Source organism: Tilletiopsis washingtonensis (genome assembly GCF_003144115.1).
Source record: "Tilletiopsis washingtonensis strain MCA 4186 unplaced genomic scaffold FA09scaffold_17, whole genome shotgun sequence".
Taxonomy (NCBI): Eukaryota; Fungi; Basidiomycota; class Exobasidiomycetes; order Entylomatales; genus Tilletiopsis; species Tilletiopsis washingtonensis.
The window spans coordinates 132654-151900 of NW_020312014.1; the positions used below are offsets into that span (position 1 = coordinate 132654).

Here is a 19247-nt window from a genome sequence, read left to right on the forward strand (position 1 = left end):
ACCCGTGCTCGCTGATTCGCACTGAAGAGGAGTCGCGTCGCGGTGACGTGGAGACGCCTCCCCGCTTGCGCGCACGGCGCGCGCATCGCGCGCGCCTCCGTGCAGCAAGCGCGGCAGAAGGGAGCGCCGGGTGTTGCTCTGCTCCAGCTTCTCAACCACCTCCTCCTTGCCTAGACAAAGCGCGGCCCACCCTCACTCACTGTCTCACTGGCCCTTGCACTCTCGGAGACAACGACGGCGCCGCACTACCGTGCTCGCCGAGCGACCTTGCGCACACCCTGATTCGGCTCGGCCGCTGTCCAGTGACTAGAGCGCCTCGACGATCCATCGCTGCTCAAGCATGTCCGGGCCGGCGAGGAGCGAGGCTCTCGAGCGCGGCGCTCAGCCGCGCCTGTCGGCGCTGCACCTCGTGCACGGCGAGATCACGGCCGTGACGTCGGCGATGCGCAAGCAGCTCTTCATCAGTGCCTCGTCGTCCTTCCTCGGCGGCGGCTCCGGCTCCAGCGGCAATCTGGCCGTCGGTGCTGGCACCACTGCCGCTAGTCTCACTCGCGCTGCAGTTGCGGCTGCTGCCGCCAGCTTTGCGCCGCCTCCAACAGAGGCGACGCCTGCGCTCAACGGAGCTGCCTCAGATCTCGGCTCGAGCCTCGGCCTGCGCACGCCTGGCGCCTCGGCCGTGGCATCTGGCTCGCGGGCGGCGCAGGCCGGACGGCGCGCGCCGGCATACCCAGGCGAGCGTGACGAGGGCATGGCTGGCCTCTTGAATGGCTTCACTGTCCTGCGGGCGCAGCTGCGCGAGCAGCCTGGTGAGTGCGCCGCGAGTCGTGAGCAGGAGGCGAGCCACTGACATGCCGGTGACAGACCTGAGCACCTTCCCGCTGCCGGTCCTGCTCTCGCCATTCTTGCGCGTCATTCTCTCGCCTCGCGTCACTGGTCCAGTGACGTCTGCTGCGCTGCAGTCGCTCCACAAGATTCTCATCCACGGCGTCGTCAAGGTGCCGGCAGCGACCGGCGAGCACGGCTACGCCGCGGACCCCCAGAGCGCGCTGCTGGCCGTGGCAGAGGTGGCGCACGCCGTCTCGCACTGCCGCTTCGAGGCAAGCGATGCTGCTACAGACGAGCTGGTGCTGCTTCGCATCCTCGCCGTGATGCGCGAGCTTGTCTGCGCCGACGGAGGCGAGGCGGAGGGCAGAGAGCCGCTGGCGAATCGGTTAGGCGACGAGAGCATCTGCGAGATGGTCGAGACGGGCCTGAGCATGTGCTGCCAGATGCGCCTCAGCGGTGAGTGAAGCGGCAGCGTCCTATACAGGCGCCGACGCTTCGCGGCAGAGCTGACACTGAGCTGCGTACAGATTTGCTGCGCCGCACTGCCGAGCAGTCGATGATCGCCATGGCGCGCAAGCTCTTCTCGCGTTTGGCGCAGCTGCCGACATCAGACGATGAGGCATGGTCGTCTGACCCGAACGACCCGACTGCCGAGCCCGAGCATGCCACGCTGGCGGCCGAGCCGGTGGGCACGGACGGCCAGGACGACGAGCGCCGGCTGCGGCGCATGACGATGCCGGATCCGAAGAGCAGCGAGGTGCCTGCAGCTGCGGCTGCGGCGCTGCAGGAGCTGAAGGCCATCGGCGAGGCAGAGGAGCAGGAAGAGCAGGAGGGAGAGGCTGCTGCAGCAGACGCAAGCGGCACAGAGGGGGTCGTTGCGCCAGAGCCCGCCGAGCCAGACGCCAGCAGCGAGCAAGACGCGAAGCTGAGCGAGAAGCCGCATAGCGACAGCACTGCACAGCCCTCGCAGCCAAGCGCTGTCTCGGCGCACGAGAGTAGCGTCTTCGAGCGGCAGCAGCAGACAGCTGCAGCTCTGGCTGTCGAGCCATATGGCCTGCCGGCGATCAAGGAGATCCTGCGCGTCGTCGTCTCGCTGCTCGACCCACAAACGACGCAGCACACCGAAGCCATGCGGCTGCTCGGCCTGGCCATGCTGTCGTCCATCCTCGAGCTTGCGAGCCACTCGATTGCTCGCTTCCCCTCTCTGCGCGCCATCATCCAGGACTCGGCGTGCAAGCACCTCTTCCAGCTGGCGCGCTCTGAGCACTCGCGCATCCTGGCGCTGGCGCTGCGGGCGATTGCCATCCTGTTCGAGACGATGCGCGAGCATCTCAAGCTGCAGTACGAGCTCTTCCTCACCTTCATGCTCGACCGCCTTGCGCCGAACTTCCCCATCGCGCTCGAGCCGTGGAACGACGAGACGCAGGGCGCTGTCGCTGCCAAGCGGGCGAAGCTCAGCGACGGGCCTTCGCGGACAGGCACTCCGGAGCCAGCTGCCAAGGGCGCACCGCCGCCGCCGCCTCCGCCGCCACCGCCGCACCCGAAGACGTCCGACCGCGCGCCAGCAACGGGCGAGACGCGCGAGGTGATGCTCGAGACGCTCAGCCTGCTCTTGCGCACGTACGAGGGCCAGCGGCCTGGCAGCTCCGACGCGCTGGTCCAGCTCTACGTCAACTTCGACTGCGACGTCGACTGCGAGAACATGTTTGAGCGCTTCATCCACTTCCTCTGCCGCAGCGTGTACGCCAGCAACCCGCAGTTTCCGTTGCAGCAGGACAGCACGCAGGTGCTGGCGCTTGACGCACTGCTCAACTTCGTCGGCATGATGACGGCGCGGCAAGAAGGGCTGAATGGCGCATCGGACATCGAGGACGCGACGATCGACAACGCCGACGGCCTGGCCGCGCAAAAGGGCCAGAAGGCGGCGATCCTGGCTGGCGCTGCACGCTTCAACGCCAAGCCAAAGGACGGCCTCGCCTTCCTCGAGGCGCAGGGCTTCATCGATGCATCTGGGAAGAACGGCGAAACGCGCGCCCAGAGCATCGCCAAGTTCCTCAAGGACTGCCCGCGCCTCGACAAGAAGCTGCTCGGCGACTACATCAGCCGGCCAGACAACCTCGAGGTGCTTGTGGCATTCATCAATCTCTTCGACTTCCGCGACAAGTCCATTGCCGAGGCGCTGCGCGAGCTGCTCGAGACGTTCCGCCTGCCCGGCGAGTCGCAGCAAATCTCGCGCATCACCGAGACATTCGCCTCGGCCTACTTTGCCGTCGGGCCAGCCGAGATCCGCAACGAGGACGCTGTCTACGTGCTCGCATACTCGGTCATCATGCTCAACACGGACCTGCACAACCCGCAGAACAAGCGGCGCATGAGCGTCGAGGACTATCGCCGCAACCTGCGCGGCGTCAACGACGGCAAGGACTTCGACCCCGAGTACCTCGGCGCCATCTACGACGTCATCCGCAAGCGCGAGATCGTCATGCCCGAGGAGCACGTCGGGCAGCTGGGCTTCGACTATGCCTGGAAGGAGCTGCTGCGGCGCTCGCGCAAGGCCGGCCCGCTGCTGCTGCCGCACACGGCCGTCTTTGACCGCGCCGTGTTCGAGAGCTGCTGGCGGCCCGTCGTCGCCAGCATCGCGCATGCCTTCTCGTCGTACCGCGACGAGCACCTGCTGGAGCGCGCCATTGGCGGCTTCCGCCAGTGCGCGATCCTCGCCAGCCGCTTCGGCATGTACGAGCTGTTCGACTACATGATCCAAGGCCTCGCAGGCGCCACGGGCCTACTCGACGACCGCGTGCCGGGCGGCGGTGCGTTGACAAACAACGCAGTCGTCGATGTTGATGGCCAGAGCATCACAGTCTCGCCGCTGTCGGTGCGCTTCGGCGCCAACTTCAAGGGCCAGCTCGCCGCCGTCGTGCTGTTCACCATCACCAACGGCAACGGCAATGCCATCCGGGCGGGCTGGGCGCCGATCTTCGAGATCTTCAAGAACCTCTTCGTCAGCTCGCTGCTGCCCGCGCCGCTCTCGCACATGCATGACTTTGCCAAGGACGGCAGCGAGGCGGCGACGCCCGACGGGCTGATCCCGATCCCGCTGAAGCCGCGCAAGGCGCCTGGACCGCCGCCGCAGGATCCGCGTGCCCAAGGCGGAGGCCTGTTCAGCACGCTCTCGTCCTACCTGCTGTCGCCGTACTCGGCCGCCAACGAGCCCGCTGCGCCCGAGGTGATTGCCGAGGACGTCGAGTCGAGCCTGTGCACAGTGGACTGCATCACGAGCTGCCGACTGGACGAGCTGTACGCGCAGGTCCTCGAGCTCAACGAGGAAGCGCTGCTGCCGGCGCTGCGTGCTCTCAAGGCGCTTGCCGACCGCTGCAGTGTCGAGCGTGTTACTGCGCCGGTCCACGAGCAGCACCGACTCGTGCAGGATCGCGAAGCTTCCAGCTCAGGTCGCTCTACGCCGACGAACCCTGGCTCCAGCCTTGCCGGTGCGCGTTCGCCGCTGCACTACGACCCGACGGCGATCTTCGCAATGGAGCTGCTCACGTCCGTGGCGTGCTCTTCCACGGCAGTCTCGACGGCCGAGGCATGGAACGTCGCCTCGGAGCACCTCATCGACGTGCTCAAGATGCCGCGGCTCATGCACCCCATGCACATCGAGCGCGCAGTCGCCTCGCTGCTGCGGCTGGCAGAGAAGATCTCGCCGTCGGCCGAAGGCGCTCTGCGCGACCAGATCTTCGTGGCGCTCGACTTGCTGCGCAGCATCCCGGCCGAGCTGCGCTCCTCGATCAGCCCTCAGCTCGTGGCGGGCCTGACGCAGATCATCCGCACGGACCCTGGCTTTGCCCGCTCGCAGACCGAGTGGGGTCTCGTGCTGGCCCTCATCGCAGACCACTCTGTGACGCGCAACGCACGCGCTGCGGCGCTGGCCTCGGATGCAGTGCGGCAGATCGCGCAGCAACGGCTGACAAGCGACAACTTCGCCGGCGTCGTGTCGCTACTGCGCAGCTTTGCTGCTGGCGCCGACTGCTCCGGCTGGCGTGCCGAGGAGCAACGGCAAGGACAGCGCCGCACGCTCACGGAGAAGAAGGAGCTGGCGGACTACGAGACGCAGTGCCAGCAGCGAGGCGTGGAGGCCATCGTGGCGCTGGAGGGCATGAAGGGCTCGATCCCGCGCCTGGTCGACGCCTCGGGATTAGCAGCTGCCGATGGTGAGTCGTGGCGTCGTTGTGCATCCTCACAGTCAGCTGACGCGCTTGCCGCAGCGTGGACACAGTTCTGGCTGCCGCTCATGACGGCGCTGTCGGAGCAGTGCGCCAACCGGCACCGGCCTGCGCGCGAGGCGGCCATCACGCATCTGCAGCGCACGCTGCTTGCGTCCGAGATTCTCTCCGGCACGGCCGCGTCGCTGCCGCAGCGCAGCACGCTCGTCTACATCTTCACCGCCGTCGTGTTCTCCACGCTCGACGAGCTGCTCAAGCCCGAGGTGTTCAAGGCCGACGCCGAGGGCATCCTCGAGGCGCGCATCCGCATGTGCGCGCTGCTATCCAAGGTGTACCTGCACTACCTGCCGCAGCTTGCCTCGCCGGCCGACGAGCCGTTCCAGCGGCTGTGGATGCAGGTGCTGGACAACCTTGAGCGCTGTGAGTCGCGGCGTGTGCTGCTCTGTGCTCCTGACCGCTGACGCCCCGGGCTGCAGACCTGCGTGCGAGCAAGCACCAGCATGTGAGCACCCTCGCCGCAGATGTGACTCGCCCTCTGCTGACTGCTCCTCGTTCGCAGGAGTCGATACCGGAGCTGACGAAGAACGTGCTGCTGGTGATGAATGCCTCGGAGGTGCTGCTGCCGCCGCCGGCACCCGGAGCGCCAGAGCAGCGCAGCGGCGAGCAGGTGGCGCTGTGGGCGCTGACGGCCGAGCGGCTGGCGCAGTTCCTGCCGGGCCTGCTCGACGAGCTCTTCGGCGCTGCGCCAATAAGAATGCCCGAGACGGCAGCGGCCGCACCTGAGGCCGGTGCAGCCGGAGGGCAAGCTGTATGAGATACATCGAGCGAGAGCTCAATTGCAACTACTTATCGCCTGACAGCAGAGCGGAGCGGAGTGATGCTGGTGCGAGACATGCGAGAGGGCAAGCAGAGGGGATGAACGTGTGCGCAGGGCGGGTGAACAAAGCAGCAGGAAGCGCGAGCCGATCAGGTGCGCAGCACGGCTGAGCACGGCCGCGAGAGAGGCAGAGAATGAGGAGCCGGTGACGGTGGGAAGAAACAGAAGCGACAGGTCCAGCAGAAGGAGGAAGAGAGATGCTCAGCATTCTGCGCAGGCGATCGCGTCAGCTGAGGCAGAGGCACGGCGGGAACTGGCTGGCACTCACCGATGCGCATGCCCGACTGGGCCATTTCGAACCGCGCGCCCAGCTGCATCTCCTCCTCCATCTCCCTCAGCTCCTCCAAGATGCGCTCCCTCATCGTTCTGGGATCGATGATGCGCGGCCTTGGCGCCGCGCCGGCGCTCTCGTCGACGCTCTCGGCCGCCTGGAACGAGGGGAACAGGGCCGTCTTGACGTGGATGATGATGAATGTCAGGCCTTGGAGCGAGCCGCGCAGCTCGGCTTCGGCGATGAAGGCTGGCGCGGCGGGCGCCATGGGCAGCGGAGGTGGCACACGGGTGCGCTGCATGCCGCTGCGTGATGGCGAGGATTCGGCGGAGAGAGGCGGTGCGGCAGCGGAGCTTGTCGCATCGAATGCACCGCTGCGCTTCAGCGTGTCTCTCCTTCTGCGTTCGGCCACGACGCAGCGCGCCAGCGATCGCAGTTCGTCGAAGAGATGACTGACGTTGAGATGGCCATACAGGAACGCCGTCGGATGCGAGGCGGGGAAGCTGCACTCCAGAAAGACGGCGTGCAGCTGATCGACGACGAAGCGCGAGGCTGCATGTTGCCAGACGCGCTTGTTGCGCGGCGACTGCGAGATGCTGTCCGGCTCGACATCGCCAAAGAAGAGCACGTCGGAGCCCGTGGCGCGGTTGCTGATGAAGAATGCCGTCGAGTCGAGCGCGGGAGGAGACCGATCAATGCTCACGCGTCTCGGAGGCGGCGCACGCGAAGAAGCGGGCGTCTCGCTCTGCAGTGCGTCCGAGTGCGCGGCCTTGGCCTCCATGTGACGTTCGGCGCCTTGCGCGGTGCGAGGTCGCCGCGCGCGTGGCGGGCCATTGCCGACGCGCCGCAGAGGCAGGGTGCTTTGTCCTGGCAATGGCGCGAGTGCACCGCCGTGCTCGGTGGGCGACTCGAGCGGCGCGGGAGTCGACTTGCCGGAGCCGGGCCGCGAGTCGGAAGAAGGTCCGGCTGCGGCACTGGCGCCAGCGCTGTTGCTGGCGCTCAGCGGACCCGCAGAGTCGGGCACCGCACTCCCACTCTCGCTCCAGCTCTCCTCCGACACATGGTCGCGCAGCGTCGCGCCCGTGAATGTGGCGTTCGACAGCGCCTCGCGTTCGGGGGCGAACGGCGACGTAAACGTCGGTCGCTCGCCTCCTGCCGTCGCAGGTGGGAGCGCAGAATGCATGGGACCCCAGCCCGAGAAGTGCGGCGCAGAGAGAGGCAGAGAGAAGCGCTTGTTGAAGTAGGAAGGCGGGCGGGGCGCCATGTGCTGCGTGGGCGTCGGCGGCGCGGGAGGCTGTGCGGGGTTGAGGCCGTGGGACAGTGCGAACGGCAGGACAGAGAGGCCGGGCGAGAGCGGCGTGATGCTTTGACTCTCCAGACTTTGCTCGCCAGTGATCAGTTGCCATCCACCTGCAGCTAGGAGCGTGGCTGCCGAAGGGCCAGAGACTCACCTGCGCAAGTGATATACCGTATGCGGCTCATCCTCCTTGAAGCTCGCCAGCTTCGGCCAGATCTTGCCATTGAACACCTCGAGCAGATTCTCCAGCGTGGCGCGCAGGCCCCACACGGCACGTTTGCCGGGCAGGCTGGCGCTGCCGAGCACGAGGCCGAGGATGTGGTCGAGATGCGCATGCGTGATGAGGAAACAGGAGGCGAAGGAGCCGATGTAGCCCGCTCGCAACGCCGCGGAGGCATGCGGGAAGGCCGTGCTGGCAAAGGCCGAGGAGGAGGAGGAATCCTCCAGCACGCGCGTGAGCGCTCCGAGCCAGGAACCTGCCAGAGCAGTGTGAGCAAGATCTCGGCAGACACTATGTGCCTGGGCCGGCGGTACGTCAAGCGGCTCGCCGTTACGAGCTGGACCGCCTAGAAGGACGGCTGTTGGGCTAGAGAGACGCCGCCGGCAATGAACAGCCCGAGTCTGCGCCGCCACACAAAGAGCACTTCCGCGCGCGCCGGCGTCTTCTGCCCCCGCAAACGGTGCGCATGCTCGTACGATGCTTCCTGCCCCGCTGCCTGCTCTTCGCCATCCCGGCCCTTGCCGACCCAAGTTCCTTGCCGAGCCATTCTTGCCCTACTCTGCTCCCTCTCGCGCGCCTACTCACCGCCCTCTACAACGGCATATCCCTCCTCCCACTCCTGTTCGTGCGGCTTGACAATGTAGCAGCTGCAGTCGCCCTCCAGCGGTCCGCCGCCCACACCTAGGCAGATCCACGTGAATCCGGCAGCCTTGCCTTGGGGCACCAGGCTCAGATGCATCGAGTCTGCACCCGCACCCGAGCCCGAGCCGAGCGACTCGCGAGCCTGCGGCTCCGAAGGCGCGGTGGAGGGGCGCCGTTCGGAGCGATAGCCTGAGCCGGGCACGGGCACGGGCGCAGGCGCGGGCGAGGCCGCGGCGGGTGTAGGCGGCGCGGCGGGAGAGAAGGAGGAGGAGGAGGACGATGCAGCGGCGGACGCAGAGGCAGCCGCCGAGGCACGCAGCGGCGTCTTGGGCGACACGGGCGCCAGGCGAGGAGGCCGCACGCCGGGCGGCGGCGGAGCGCGCGACATGGGGGCGAGGGCGAGAGGGTGATGCGCTGAGGATGCGGCGGCGCGAGGGATGAGGAGCAGAAAGAAGAGGCACGAGGCGCAGAAGCAAGGCGAAGAAGACACGTGGGCGCCGCCGTGGAGCGCCAAGCACGAGCTGCCGAAGTGGGAAGAGGAGGGTGAGGGAGGGGAAGAGAGAGCGCGCGGTGCCGAAGTGTCGCTATTCCGAGCCGGCGCCGTGCGGGCGGGGCACAGCAGCAGCTGCAGGCGGCCGGCCGGCGGTGCGCGCGTGGCAGGCGGCGGCGGCGTAGGGCGGCGGCCGTCGCCGGCTCCGGCGAGGCACGCGGCGCTGCGGGCTTGATTGCCGCCTGGCGCTCCGCCGGCCCGCTCTTGCTGCGCTGCGAGGCTGTCTGCCTCTCTGCCCTGTGCACGCTCCTCAGAGCGGCTCCATCGAGTGTCTTCGTCTTTGCCGAGCGCGCCTCTTTCCAGCCTCCTGCCGACGTTGGGGCGAGCCGCGCCGAGCACAGCTACCCCCCCTCCGGCTCCGCAGAGTGCCGCGGCGTGGCTGGGCACTGCCGCCGGCCGGCCGTACAGCCGTCTTGGCCTTCGCACTTTGCCTCCTCGCCTCTCGCGCCGAGGCGCCTGGACTAGGATCAGCCCGGCTCTTCCCTTCAGCACATCGCGCGGCGCCGAGAACTCGACTGTGCTGCATCCGAAATGACGGCTGCGCTGCATTCGGCCCTCATGCCGACGCCTTAACCGCGCCTTGCTATCGACCGTGAGACAGCCGCGGCGGCGGCACCGCCGGGCGCCACACGCGCGTCAAGGGCGCATGCGGATGTGGGCCGCGGCGCAGCCACAAACGCAGTGCATGCTGCACTGCTGCAGCATGCGAGCGATGGCGACGTCTAGACCGGCGGCAGAAGCGATGGACCTCGCAAAGGCAGCTTGTTCTGAACGATGCGCAGTCCGAACGCTGCTCGACGCGAGAGCTCGCCGTCGTGGGCTGCCGTGACTGCCGCTCGGCGGTTTTCTGCCCGCCGTTTCCCGTCGGGACGTCTGGCCTGCCGTGCCGAGGCTTCCTGCAGCTGCCGGCTAAATCTCATCCACTCTCTCTCTCGGCTCGACGTGCGAGTCGCATGAGTGTTCAGGCAGAACCAAGCAAAGACAAACCTGGCGGGCGAGAAAACAGAGAAATAGAAAGCCCGGGGGGCGAAGCGACGCCAGCTCGCTTTGCGAAGCGCTTCTAGGCAGAGCGGCAACGCTCTGGGCCCGCGACGAAGGCGAGCTGAGGCACACGAGGGGCCAACCAACACATGTAGAGCTGCAGGTGGCAGCGACGTAGGGATGCAAGCAGCTGCCCAAGCAGTCAGAGTCCATCTGTCTCTCTGCCTCTGCTCGGCAGAGTCAGAGGAGCAGAGAGTGCGCAGCGGGACCTGGCAAGTCGTGATCAGTCTCTCCTGTTACGCACCTCCCGTTCCGTCGGCTCTCTAGCTCTCGCCTCCATGCGCCCGCTGCGCCCCGACGCAGACGCGTCTGACGACGATGAGCGCCGCCGCGTGGGTCAGTGACTGCATTGGTCCCGCTGCGCGGACTTGCCTGGCTGCTCTGGCAAGTCCACTCGGCAATCTGATGAGGTGTCTTTGCTGCTTGTGCACATGAGACGGCGTCTCGGCGCTCGGTCAGCATGACAAGCCCCTGAACGCCGTGTCAGGCGCCAGACGGGCGCGGGAGCACACGCAAAGATCAAGACACGAACAGGTTCAAGGGACGGGCATAGAGTACAGCTGGGGAACGAACGTGGGCGAAGGGAAGAAAGAGAGAGTAGTGGGCGTAATGATTGAACGTAGGAAAGAAGGCAGAGCGAGCGATGGCATGTTGGCGTGTCGAGAAGGAGCCGAGATGGCGGCCGCCGCGGCGGAGCGGATGAGAAGAGGGGTTGCGCATGTGTGGTAGCAGAGACGCAGGAGTGAAATGGCGTGAGGAAGAGGAGCTTGCAGGGAAGTTGAGCTTCATGCGCCAAACGTATTCTCGCCGCTGTACTGGATGTACAAGAATCTGGCGCCACACCGTCTGTGTCAGCCAGATGATCTCCCTCTCTCTTGCCCTACCTCAAGCCAGTGCATGATGGGCAGGGCTGAGCGAGCGAGAGCGCAACTCACCCATCCTCATCTTTGTGCTCCTCGTAGATGGCGCTCATGAGCGCCGCCGTGGCGGGCAGCACCTCGTCGACGAAGATGAAGATGGCCTTCTCGGGCGCCAGCTGCTCCGTAGTGCAAGCAACACACAGACGTCAGCATGACTAGAGCCGGTGCTGGTGCTGCGATCGCGAGGAAAGAGGCAACGCACCTTGATGCGCTTGCGAATCACGTAGACGAACTGTCCCACCGTCAGGTCCTGCAGAGAAAAGGCCGATCGCAGCGTGTCAGCGAGAGGATACCGACGCTGCTGCGTGTGTGTGTGCAGAGAGAGAGAGAGAGAGTAGCAAGTGTAGACTACGCACAGAAGGCACCAGATACTTCTTCTTGTCAATCGTCGGAATGTCGGTGCGGTCTGCTTTCTCGCAGATGACCTGTTGAGGGGCGAAGAGGCGTCAGCAGGCATAGCGTGATGTGCATGAAGTCGTCCGCGCGGCGCCCCGCCTTCAATACGAGAAGTCGCACGAGCGATAGGGTGGGCAGCACAGCCATTCCAGCGAAGGGATCACGGTGGCACAAGCTGTGCCTCCAAACTCCAGCCCTGGCACCGCATGTCCCAGCGCGCACTCATTGCGACCAGCTCTAGAGCGAAGGCAGCAGAGATGCGCGGCCCCGCGCTGCAGCCGTATCTCTGCGCAAGCTCATGCACCGATCATCTCTCGCACAGCCGCACCACCTCTGCTCTCATGCAAGCCTCCCCCTGCGGGCCTCTCTCCTCTCTGCTCCCCAGCCCTGCGCATGCCGCCTTATCAACCCCCGCACCGCCAGCACCCTCTCTGCGACTGGGCCTTCATCACGTCGCCGCCGCGCGCGCGCTTCGTGGCCCGCACCACTCGTGTGCACGCGCCGTCCCCATACGCACCGGGATCCTGTCGGGATACTTCTGCCGGATGCGCTCGGCCTCTGCCTTGCGCTTCTCTGCTCGTCAAGGAAGCAGGAGAGGGAGACAGGGCTCGACCGTCAGCCTGCCTGTGTCGCGAAGCGAGGAGGGTGGAGAGGGAACGCACCAAACGGGTGCTCGTCCTTGAACTTGGAGCGCATGCTGAGCTAGACGAGGAGAGTGTGCGCCTCGAGAGAGAGCGAAGTGGAGCGGCGCAGCAGGAGTGCGCAGCAAGGGCGATACGGCGCGCGAAGCGGGTGGGAGAGCGATGCGCGCGGCGGCACGCGAAGAGAGGAAGGGCGCTGTGGGCTGGCGCGGATGTGCAGAGGCAGTGCAGGAGGTGTGGCGGTGAGTCGAGGCGGGGTGATGGTAGTGGAGCAGCAGGGCGCGCGAGATTGGCCCCACAGCGAGCGAGGCCGCGTAGTGCGCAGCCTGAGCCCTCACCGCGCCGCGCTGCAGGGTGCGCAGCGCCGCCGCCCGCCGACCGCAACACCGCTGCGCAGAGACTGCCCGCGTGCCTCGCCCCTGGCCCAGGCGCGCGCACGGGCGCTGCAGCCGGACCACGCAAGTGCTCCCACGGCCCTGATCACGTGCCGCTTCACGCCGCGCCCTTTCGCAAGGCCGCCGCCCCGGCGAGCGGAGCGGCTTCCCTCCACCACTCCCCCTCCTCCCTCCTCCCTCGCCATGGCGCACCTCGCTGGCACGTCGGCCTCCGCGCTCGCCGGCAGCTCGCGCAGCGCGTCCGCACTGGTGCGCCGCGCCTTCGGCTCCGCACCTCGCTCCTTCTGCTCCTCCTCGGTGCGCGCCCAGGCCTCGCCCGCCGCCAGCAGCTCCCTCTCCACCGCGCTCCTCCTCTCGCGGCCGCCGACGATTCTGCGCGAGCCGAGTGCCTTTGAGGCGGCCTACTTTACCTACAACGCCAAGGTGGCGCGCGCACTCGCACAGCCCTTCCCAAAGGACTTCTACTTCCAAAAGGGCAGTGCCGCCGAGCAGCGCTTCGACGACGAGGAGAAGGCGCGTGCGGCGGCCCTGGCGCCGCAGACGCACGCAGAGGCAGGCAAAGGGGGCAACGCGAAGGCTGAGCCGCCGCAGCCGAGTGCACCGACGACGACAACGTCGGAGCACGAGGCGGATCTCTACGCCACAAGCCCGCGCCGCACAGAGGCAGATGAGCACAACGACACGACGAGCCTGCAGCGCGCCCTCGACAAGACGCTCTTTCTGCTCATCAAGGACACGCAGGGCCGCTGGCGCTTCCCCACGACGCCGCTGAGGGGCGACGAGGAGCCGCTGCATCGCGTGGCACCAAGAGCGGTGCACGAGCCCTTGGGCGAGGACATGGACATCTGGCTCGTCTCCAACTTGCCCATTGCGGTGCTGCCGTCTGGCGCAGAGAAGGTGAGTATCTCCACGGCGCAGACATGATCGACGAGAAGTCTGGCAGACGAGGGGAAAAGCAGATCGGGCGTGAAGAAGAGAGCGGGGGGGGGGGGGGGGGCAGTAGACCAGGGCAACCAGCTCTGCTGCTCGAAGCAGCATTCGCACATCGCTTGCCTGTGCCCTTGCACACGGAACCTTGCAACGTCTCGCCGCTCTCGGCCCTCAGTCTGCACAACACAGGCATCCCCGCTGATGCCCACCTGCCCGCTCCGCGCAGACCTACTTCCTCCGCGCCCACATCCTCGCCGGCCAAGCCTCCTCCTCCACCAAGGCCGAGTATGCGTGGCTGACGCGCGCCGAGGTCGAGGAGCGCCTCAAGGGGGACAGCGCGTACTTTGAGGGGACGCGGGAACTGCTTAGCGAGTAGAAGGCGGGAACGGGTGGAAGAGGAGGACAGTGGGGGCAAGGAAGGGAAAGGGAGAAGGGTAGGCAGGGAGGCAGTCGCAAGAGCGGGGGAGAGGCTCTCTGTTCGGGGGGCCAGCGCAGGGCACGCGTTGAAGGACACCGCAACGATGTATCATTGTGTCTCCTTCGCCTCCGAAGCCTCCCGGAGCGCCTCTCTGAGCACCTCATACCTCCTCCTCGCAATGCCCAGCGCGAACTCGAGCGTCTGCTCATCGTCCAGTCGCGTCCCCTCCGGGTGCGTGGCAGGAGCTTCGGCGTCTGCGCGCGCGATGGTGGAGCAGACGCCTTGTTGTTGAAGCAGCACCAGCTTTGCTTGCGCAGCGGAGTCGGCAGAGGCGCCGGCGGAAGAAGACGACGAGAGAGCGAGAACGAGACTGGAGTCGAGCAGTGCCGACTCGAAAGCCGTGGGGTCTGCAAGGAGATGTGCGCTGCTCGGCTCTCGTGTGTCAGCATGTGGCAGCGCCCAGGGGAAAGGAAATGCCGGACACGCACCCCTTGTATCCGCCGAAGCTGCATGAGAGAGGCAGGCTTTGCAAGTGCAGACGCTGTTCGTCCGTTGGATTTGGCGAGCAGATGACCTGCGAGGCATCGGCGTCCCACTTGGCGCCGGGAATCTTCGCTGTTTCGAGGGAGAGAGCGACGATGGGAGCTTTAGCGTCTAGCCCGCTGAAGGCGATAGGCAGCGAAAGTGCGACTCACCGTCTGAAAGCGCGCCGCAGATCGCGAGCATAGAGGCATCCAAGACGTTGCCATCGTACGAGATGCAGACGAGATCGATGTAGAGACACCAGACGGCCTCGCCGTACTCGATGCAGAGCGCGGAGAGATCGATTGGCGGAGAGCTTGAGAAGAGGAAACGGAGCGGAGGGGCGTTAGTGAGGTGTAGGCAGGTCGTGCGGAGAGGACGGAGATGAGAGAGAGAGGCACCCGACAAGGCAGGGGAGAGATTGGAGCGCGAAATGAAACGGCCAAGTGCCGCATGGTCACGCCGAGGCCTGCTCTCCTCTCTGGCTTGGCCTCTCCCAGGCTGAGGCTTGGCTTCTCTCTCCGGCTTCCGCTCTGTCAGGCTGAGGCTTGGCTTCTCTCTCCGGCTTCCCCTCTCTTAGGCTTCCCTTCTCTCAGGCCGATGCTCCATGCAACGCCCTTCGAGGCCCAGTCTTTGCGCGAGGTGCACAGCGAGGCACAGCCTTCGCATCAACACGGTCTGCAGGGCGGGCAAGTGCCGCAGGATCGCACCTCTTGCGCTCGCTGTTTCGCGCATGCTGTCTCCTCTCTGCCCAATGCGCGCCCTCCCACTCTCGCCTCGCCAGAGCCACAGCAAGGCGCACACTCACGCATCCAGCACGGCCATGATGCGATCCAGCACCACCTGCGCCTCCTCTCCCGGCGGGCCGGGCCTGAAGCGCGGCGAGCAGAGCGGGCTCATGTCGATGCTCGGCACCACGAAGCCACATTCGGGCGCCTCGTCTCGCGGACGTGCCACCTCGGCGCTGACGGCCGCGACGACGGTGGTGCGTCCCAGGCGCACGAGGCAGGAGCCGCGCGCCGAGGCGAGCGAGCCAAGCACGGCAGACACGGCGCGCGAGGAAGAGGGCGACCGGCCGTCGTCGCGGATGGAGGGCGTGGAGGCGAGGAAGCGAGAGAGAAAGATGTGCGGATGCAGACGCTTGAAGATGGTCGCCTCGACGTCGAGGCGGGCAGTGGAGGAAGACATGGTGAGAGCGCCGAGGGTGTGAGGGGAGGGAAGAGGATGGAGGCAAGTGGAGTGGAGCAGCGTGCATGGGCTGCCGCGCGCGCACGTGACGCACCGCGCGCCCAGACCCGCCAGCAGGCCGCTGCGCCTCGAGAGGCGCAGCTGTTGCTCTCGGCCCACGCTCGCAGCCAGCGCACATCAGAAAGAACCGGGCTGCGCAAGCGGAGAATGGAAGCACTCAGCCCCTGCTATGCAGAGCGTTGTGGCTGACTGTAGTGATGCATGGCGAGAGATTGCGAGCCAGCGTCAAGGTGGAGTGTTGCTCGCGGCGTGCTTCTCTCTGGCGCACGCCGCGCCGCGCGCGGCGCGCGAGTGCGGGGTCGCGCCGCCTCGCCGCGCTCAGGCTTGCCTTTGCACCATCACCTCCCGCTCCTACCCACCTCGCGGCCGAGTCGCTGTCACTCGCACCTTCTCTCCGCTCTGTCTGCTCGGCCCCTGCCCCTTCCACCTGCGCGTCCCTCGCCCCAGCAGGCGCCACCTCGCCTCTGCCTCTCCATCTCTCAGCAGCCATGAGTGCCTCGGCGCCGTCCGAGCGCACCTCGGCGCGCAAGAAGGCCGACGGCCCGCCCTCGGAGCCGAGCGAGACGCGCAGCCTCGTCTTCGAGTGGCCGCTCTTTGGCCTGCGCCAGATGTTCGACGGCTCAAAGAGCGACACCAAGAGCAAGGTCGTCAAGAGCGTGCCCTTCGGCGGCGGCAGGTGGACGGTGCTGTTCTATGCGCAGTCGGGACACGAACAGGTGAGCGCATGCGCAGGAGGAAGGCTAGGGTGGGACTGGTGGGTACGAGGCGGGCCCTTGAGTGATGCAAGGCTGAGGACAGTGACGAGACTGGCAGGCGCAGAGGCGGCAGGGCTGAGGACAGTGATGAGGCTGGCAGGCGCAGAGGCGGCAGGGCTGAGCATTGGCAGCACTCCGGCTTGCGCCATGCCGAGGCCCGCAGCAGTGCGTAGGGCCGAGCTGTGGCTGGCGGCGCAGCAGCAATGCTGAGGCTGGCCCGTCTCGAAAGCGGCGGCGCACGTAGGCAGATGCGCCGCGCTCGGGCTTCATGCCGCTGACTTTAGTCCCTGCAGTTCTGCTCGCTGTACCTCAACGCCGAGCCACTGGCGCACGAGCGTGTGCGTCCGCTCATCGCCGGTGTGCAGTCGCCCGCCATGAACGAGGCGCGCGAGGCGAGCGGCAGCGGCGGCGGCAAGAGCAAGAGCGGCAGCGACGGCGACGACAAGTGGTCGCGCGAGGGCCTGTTCCGCTTTACGTTTGAGATTCAGCCGCTGGACAAGTCGGGCGCGACGAAGCTCGGCACCAAGGGTGAGTCCGCTGGATCTGCACCTACCGCAGCAGCAGCCGCTGAGCACCTTACGTGCTGCAGAGGCGCACGACCATGCCTTCTCGCACAAGACGAGCAACTGGGGCTGGGCCCAGTTCGCCAAGCGCGACACGGTCTACTATAGCCAGCCGCAGGTGAAGCAGGCCGACGGCTTTCTCATCTCCGTCACCATCACGGCCAACGCCGAGCGGCCACGTCCGCGTGCGCCCGTGTATCACACCGTGCCGCCCGTGCTCATCTCGGCCATGGGCTCGCTGCTTGATGATCCCGAGCACAGGTGAGTCAGACGTGCCGCGCTATCGCTCCCACCTGCTGCTGATGCATTCCTGTGCCAGCGACGTCGTCTTCCACATCGCCCAGCCGCGCGGCCGCAGTGGGCGCCGCACAGCGCCCAAGAAGATCTACGCCATCAAGAAGATCCTGGCGTCGCGCAGCGAGTACTTCGCCGACATGTTCAATGGCGGCTTTGCGGAAGCCGAGCGTGCCGAGGACTCCGAGGAGGAGATGGAGGATGCCGGCCTGCTGCTGCGCTCTCGCTCGCCGCTCGACAATGCGCCGGCGCATCCGCAGGGCGCGCCGGAGTTTGGCAGAGGCGCTTCGAGTGCGCAGTATGGCGAGCGTGCGGGCGAGGTGGAGGCGGACGACTACGAGCGTGGGCCCGAGGCGCTTCTGGAAGACTCGGACGAGGAGCTCGATGACGATGCAGACTGCTGGTCGCTCGCCACGCCGCCGCCGGCCTCTTCGATGATGGGCGGCGCCCCCGCGGCGCCGGCGTCGGGCGACGGCGGACACAAGTCGGGCGACATGAGTGAGGAGGACGAGGATGATGAGGTCGACGACGATCGTCCAGTCGAGGACGACGTGATCCAGTTTGGCGCAGGCAAGAGCACGAGCGGCGGAGGCGATGCGGGCATCAGCAGCAACATGCACTCGCCGCTCGGCGGTGCCGATGGAGAGGTAGTCAGCAGTGACCAGGGCCGCAGTGCCAATTGGCCTGCCGGCGGCACGGCAGAAGGCACAGCGTCGACGTCTGGCGGACGCACGCCGGCCAAGCAGCAGCGCCTCGCATCGACGGCACTGCAAGTGACGGGCGATCGCTCCATGTCCGGCAACGTCACGCCCTCGCGCCCCGCCGTCGCTTCGTCGTCGGCACACGCCGAGGGCGTCACGCGTGCACTGCTGCAGAGCGGCAGCGCCAAGCGTGATCGGCCGGATGTCGCAACGACGCGCAATCGCTCGGCCTCGGATAGACGGAAGCGTCGCAAGGTGGTGAGTGGTGCTCGTCCCCTTCCGCTCCGCTCTCCCCCTTCCTTTCTTGCGTCGAGCGTGCTGTCGCCCACACTGCCTCTTCTTCCCCCCCTTGCCCCTCTCCCCTTTGCTCCTCTTCGACTCTCGCCGCGCGCCGTGACTTACATCTAGCGCGACGCTGCCTCTTCTCCCGTGCGTTTCCGACACGTGCAGGTCGTGCGCGACTCTTCCTACGCCACGTTCAAGGCTCTGCTCTGTGAGTGTCTCTTCCCTGTCCCATCGTCGCCGCAGCGGCTCAATGATTGCTCGCGCGTAGTCTTCCTCTACACCAACGCCATCGAGTTTGCGCCCCTCACATCGTCCTTCCTGCCGCCCGACGTCTCGGATGACGCCTCGAGCGACAACACGCCGGCGCTACTAGCTGGGCGCGAGGCGTCGAGCCGCGGCGGCTTTCTCGAGGAGATCGTGCGCGCACACAAGAAGTGAGTGGTGCTGAGTGCCCGAGCGACGTCGACCTGCTGCTGATACTCGTTTCACGTCGATGAGGCGCCAGATGGTCATCGATCAGTACTGCGCCGAACACCCTGACAAGCCGGCGCCGTGCTCGGCAAAGGCGATGTACAAGCTGGTCAGTGCTTGACGCGCAAAAGCTGATTGCGTCATGCACTGCTGACGCGAGTGCGGCAGGCGGACAAGCTGCAGATCGAAGACCTCAAGAAGCGCGCGCAGGAGCACATTGCCAGCAGCCTGACCGTGCAGGTGCGTGTCTCTGCTCTCACGGCAGCATGCGCTTGCTGACCCCTTGTCGCCATCAGAACATCGTCTGGGAGGCCTTCTCCGGCTTCAACGCACAGTACCCGGACATCATGCACGTGCGTACATGCCTCTCGCACACCGCAGCGGCGCTGCCCCGCTGATACTTGGCGCTTGGCAGATGGAGATCGACTTCCTGCTCAAGCACTGGGCCTCCGTCAAGAAGGCGACGGTGATGCAGACGATCTTCACGCGTCCCACTGCGCATCCGGGTCTGGCATATGGTGCGTTCTGCTCGCACCATCCCTCGCTCGCACGACTGACGCGCGCTCGTCACCAGTCTGGCCGCTCGTGCTGCAGCACCTCTCCGTCAACGCAGACGAGGAGGCCGCGGCCGAGGACAGCCGCGCCGTCATCACTCTCTGAGCAGTCTCTTTGCGCATCCCTCCTGCGCCCTCACGACCCTTGTACAGTATCTTACTCACGACGCCGCCATGACACATATTCCCGCGTTCTGATCGTCATCAC

The 19247-nt window shown here is 66.6% G+C and overlaps 6 protein-coding genes across 6 annotated transcripts; 3 read left to right on the top strand and 3 right to left on the bottom strand.

The window, feature by feature from the left end:
* The first annotated feature begins 158 nt into the window (after window positions 1-158).
* FA09DRAFT_331273 (Sec7-domain-containing protein) lies at window positions 159-5908 on the top strand. The gene is made up of 6 exons (XM_025742952.1): window positions 159-806; window positions 862-1281; window positions 1353-5036; window positions 5091-5468; window positions 5525-5550; window positions 5608-5908. Exons 1-6 carry the CDS (start codon window positions 341-343, stop codon window positions 5860-5862), a joined length of 5229 nt encoding a protein of 1742 aa, XP_025596658.1. The 5' UTR covers window positions 159-340; the 3' UTR covers window positions 5863-5908.
* Window positions 5909-6080: 172 nt separating this feature from the next.
* FA09DRAFT_87503 (hypothetical protein) lies at window positions 6081-8899 on the bottom strand. The gene is made up of 4 exons (XM_025745879.1): window positions 8299-8899; window positions 7648-7969; window positions 6194-7575; window positions 6081-6134 (listed from the first exon to the last, which is right to left on the bottom strand). The coding sequence occupies exons 1-4, from the start codon at window positions 8741-8743 to the stop codon at window positions 6127-6129; spliced, it is 2157 nt and encodes a 718-aa protein (XP_025596659.1). The 5' UTR covers window positions 8744-8899; the 3' UTR covers window positions 6081-6126.
* A 1832-nt stretch (window positions 8900-10731) lies between these two features.
* On the bottom strand, window positions 10732-11958 carry FA09DRAFT_340180 (putative ATG8-essential for autophagy; the record flags this gene model as incomplete). Its single annotated transcript, XM_025744293.1, has 6 exons — window positions 10732-10777; window positions 10882-10982; window positions 11069-11116; window positions 11223-11291; window positions 11780-11835; window positions 11925-11958. The coding sequence occupies 6 exons, from the start codon at window positions 11956-11958 to the stop codon at window positions 10732-10734; spliced, it is 354 nt and encodes a 117-aa protein (XP_025596660.1).
* A 492-nt stretch (window positions 11959-12450) lies between these two features.
* On the top strand, window positions 12451-14068 carry FA09DRAFT_331278 (hypothetical protein). The gene is made up of 2 exons (XM_025742953.1): window positions 12451-13195; window positions 13455-14068. The coding sequence occupies exons 1-2, from the start codon at window positions 12482-12484 to the stop codon at window positions 13602-13604; spliced, it is 864 nt and encodes a 287-aa protein (XP_025596661.1). The 5' UTR covers window positions 12451-12481; the 3' UTR covers window positions 13605-14068.
* Window positions 13755-15375, bottom strand: FA09DRAFT_320991 (ribosomal protein S5 domain 2-like protein; the record flags this gene model as incomplete). Its single annotated transcript, XM_025741001.1, has 4 exons — window positions 14977-15375; window positions 14342-14484; window positions 14135-14261; window positions 13755-14070 (listed from the first exon to the last, which is right to left on the bottom strand). The coding sequence occupies exons 1-4, from the start codon at window positions 15354-15356 to the stop codon at window positions 13755-13757; spliced, it is 966 nt and encodes a 321-aa protein (XP_025596662.1). The 5' UTR covers window positions 15357-15375.
* Window positions 15376-15751: 376 nt separating this feature from the next.
* On the top strand, window positions 15752-19234 carry FA09DRAFT_361957 (hypothetical protein). Its single transcript, XM_025745419.1, has 11 exons — window positions 15752-16132; window positions 16465-16699; window positions 16761-16995; window positions 17054-17987; window positions 18138-18222; window positions 18283-18448; window positions 18513-18594; window positions 18654-18725; window positions 18782-18838; window positions 18901-19003; window positions 19060-19234. Exons 1-11 carry the CDS (start codon window positions 15905-15907, stop codon window positions 19143-19145), a joined length of 2283 nt encoding a protein of 760 aa, XP_025596663.1. The 5' UTR covers window positions 15752-15904; the 3' UTR covers window positions 19146-19234.
* Window positions 19235-19247: the final 13 nt, after the last annotated feature.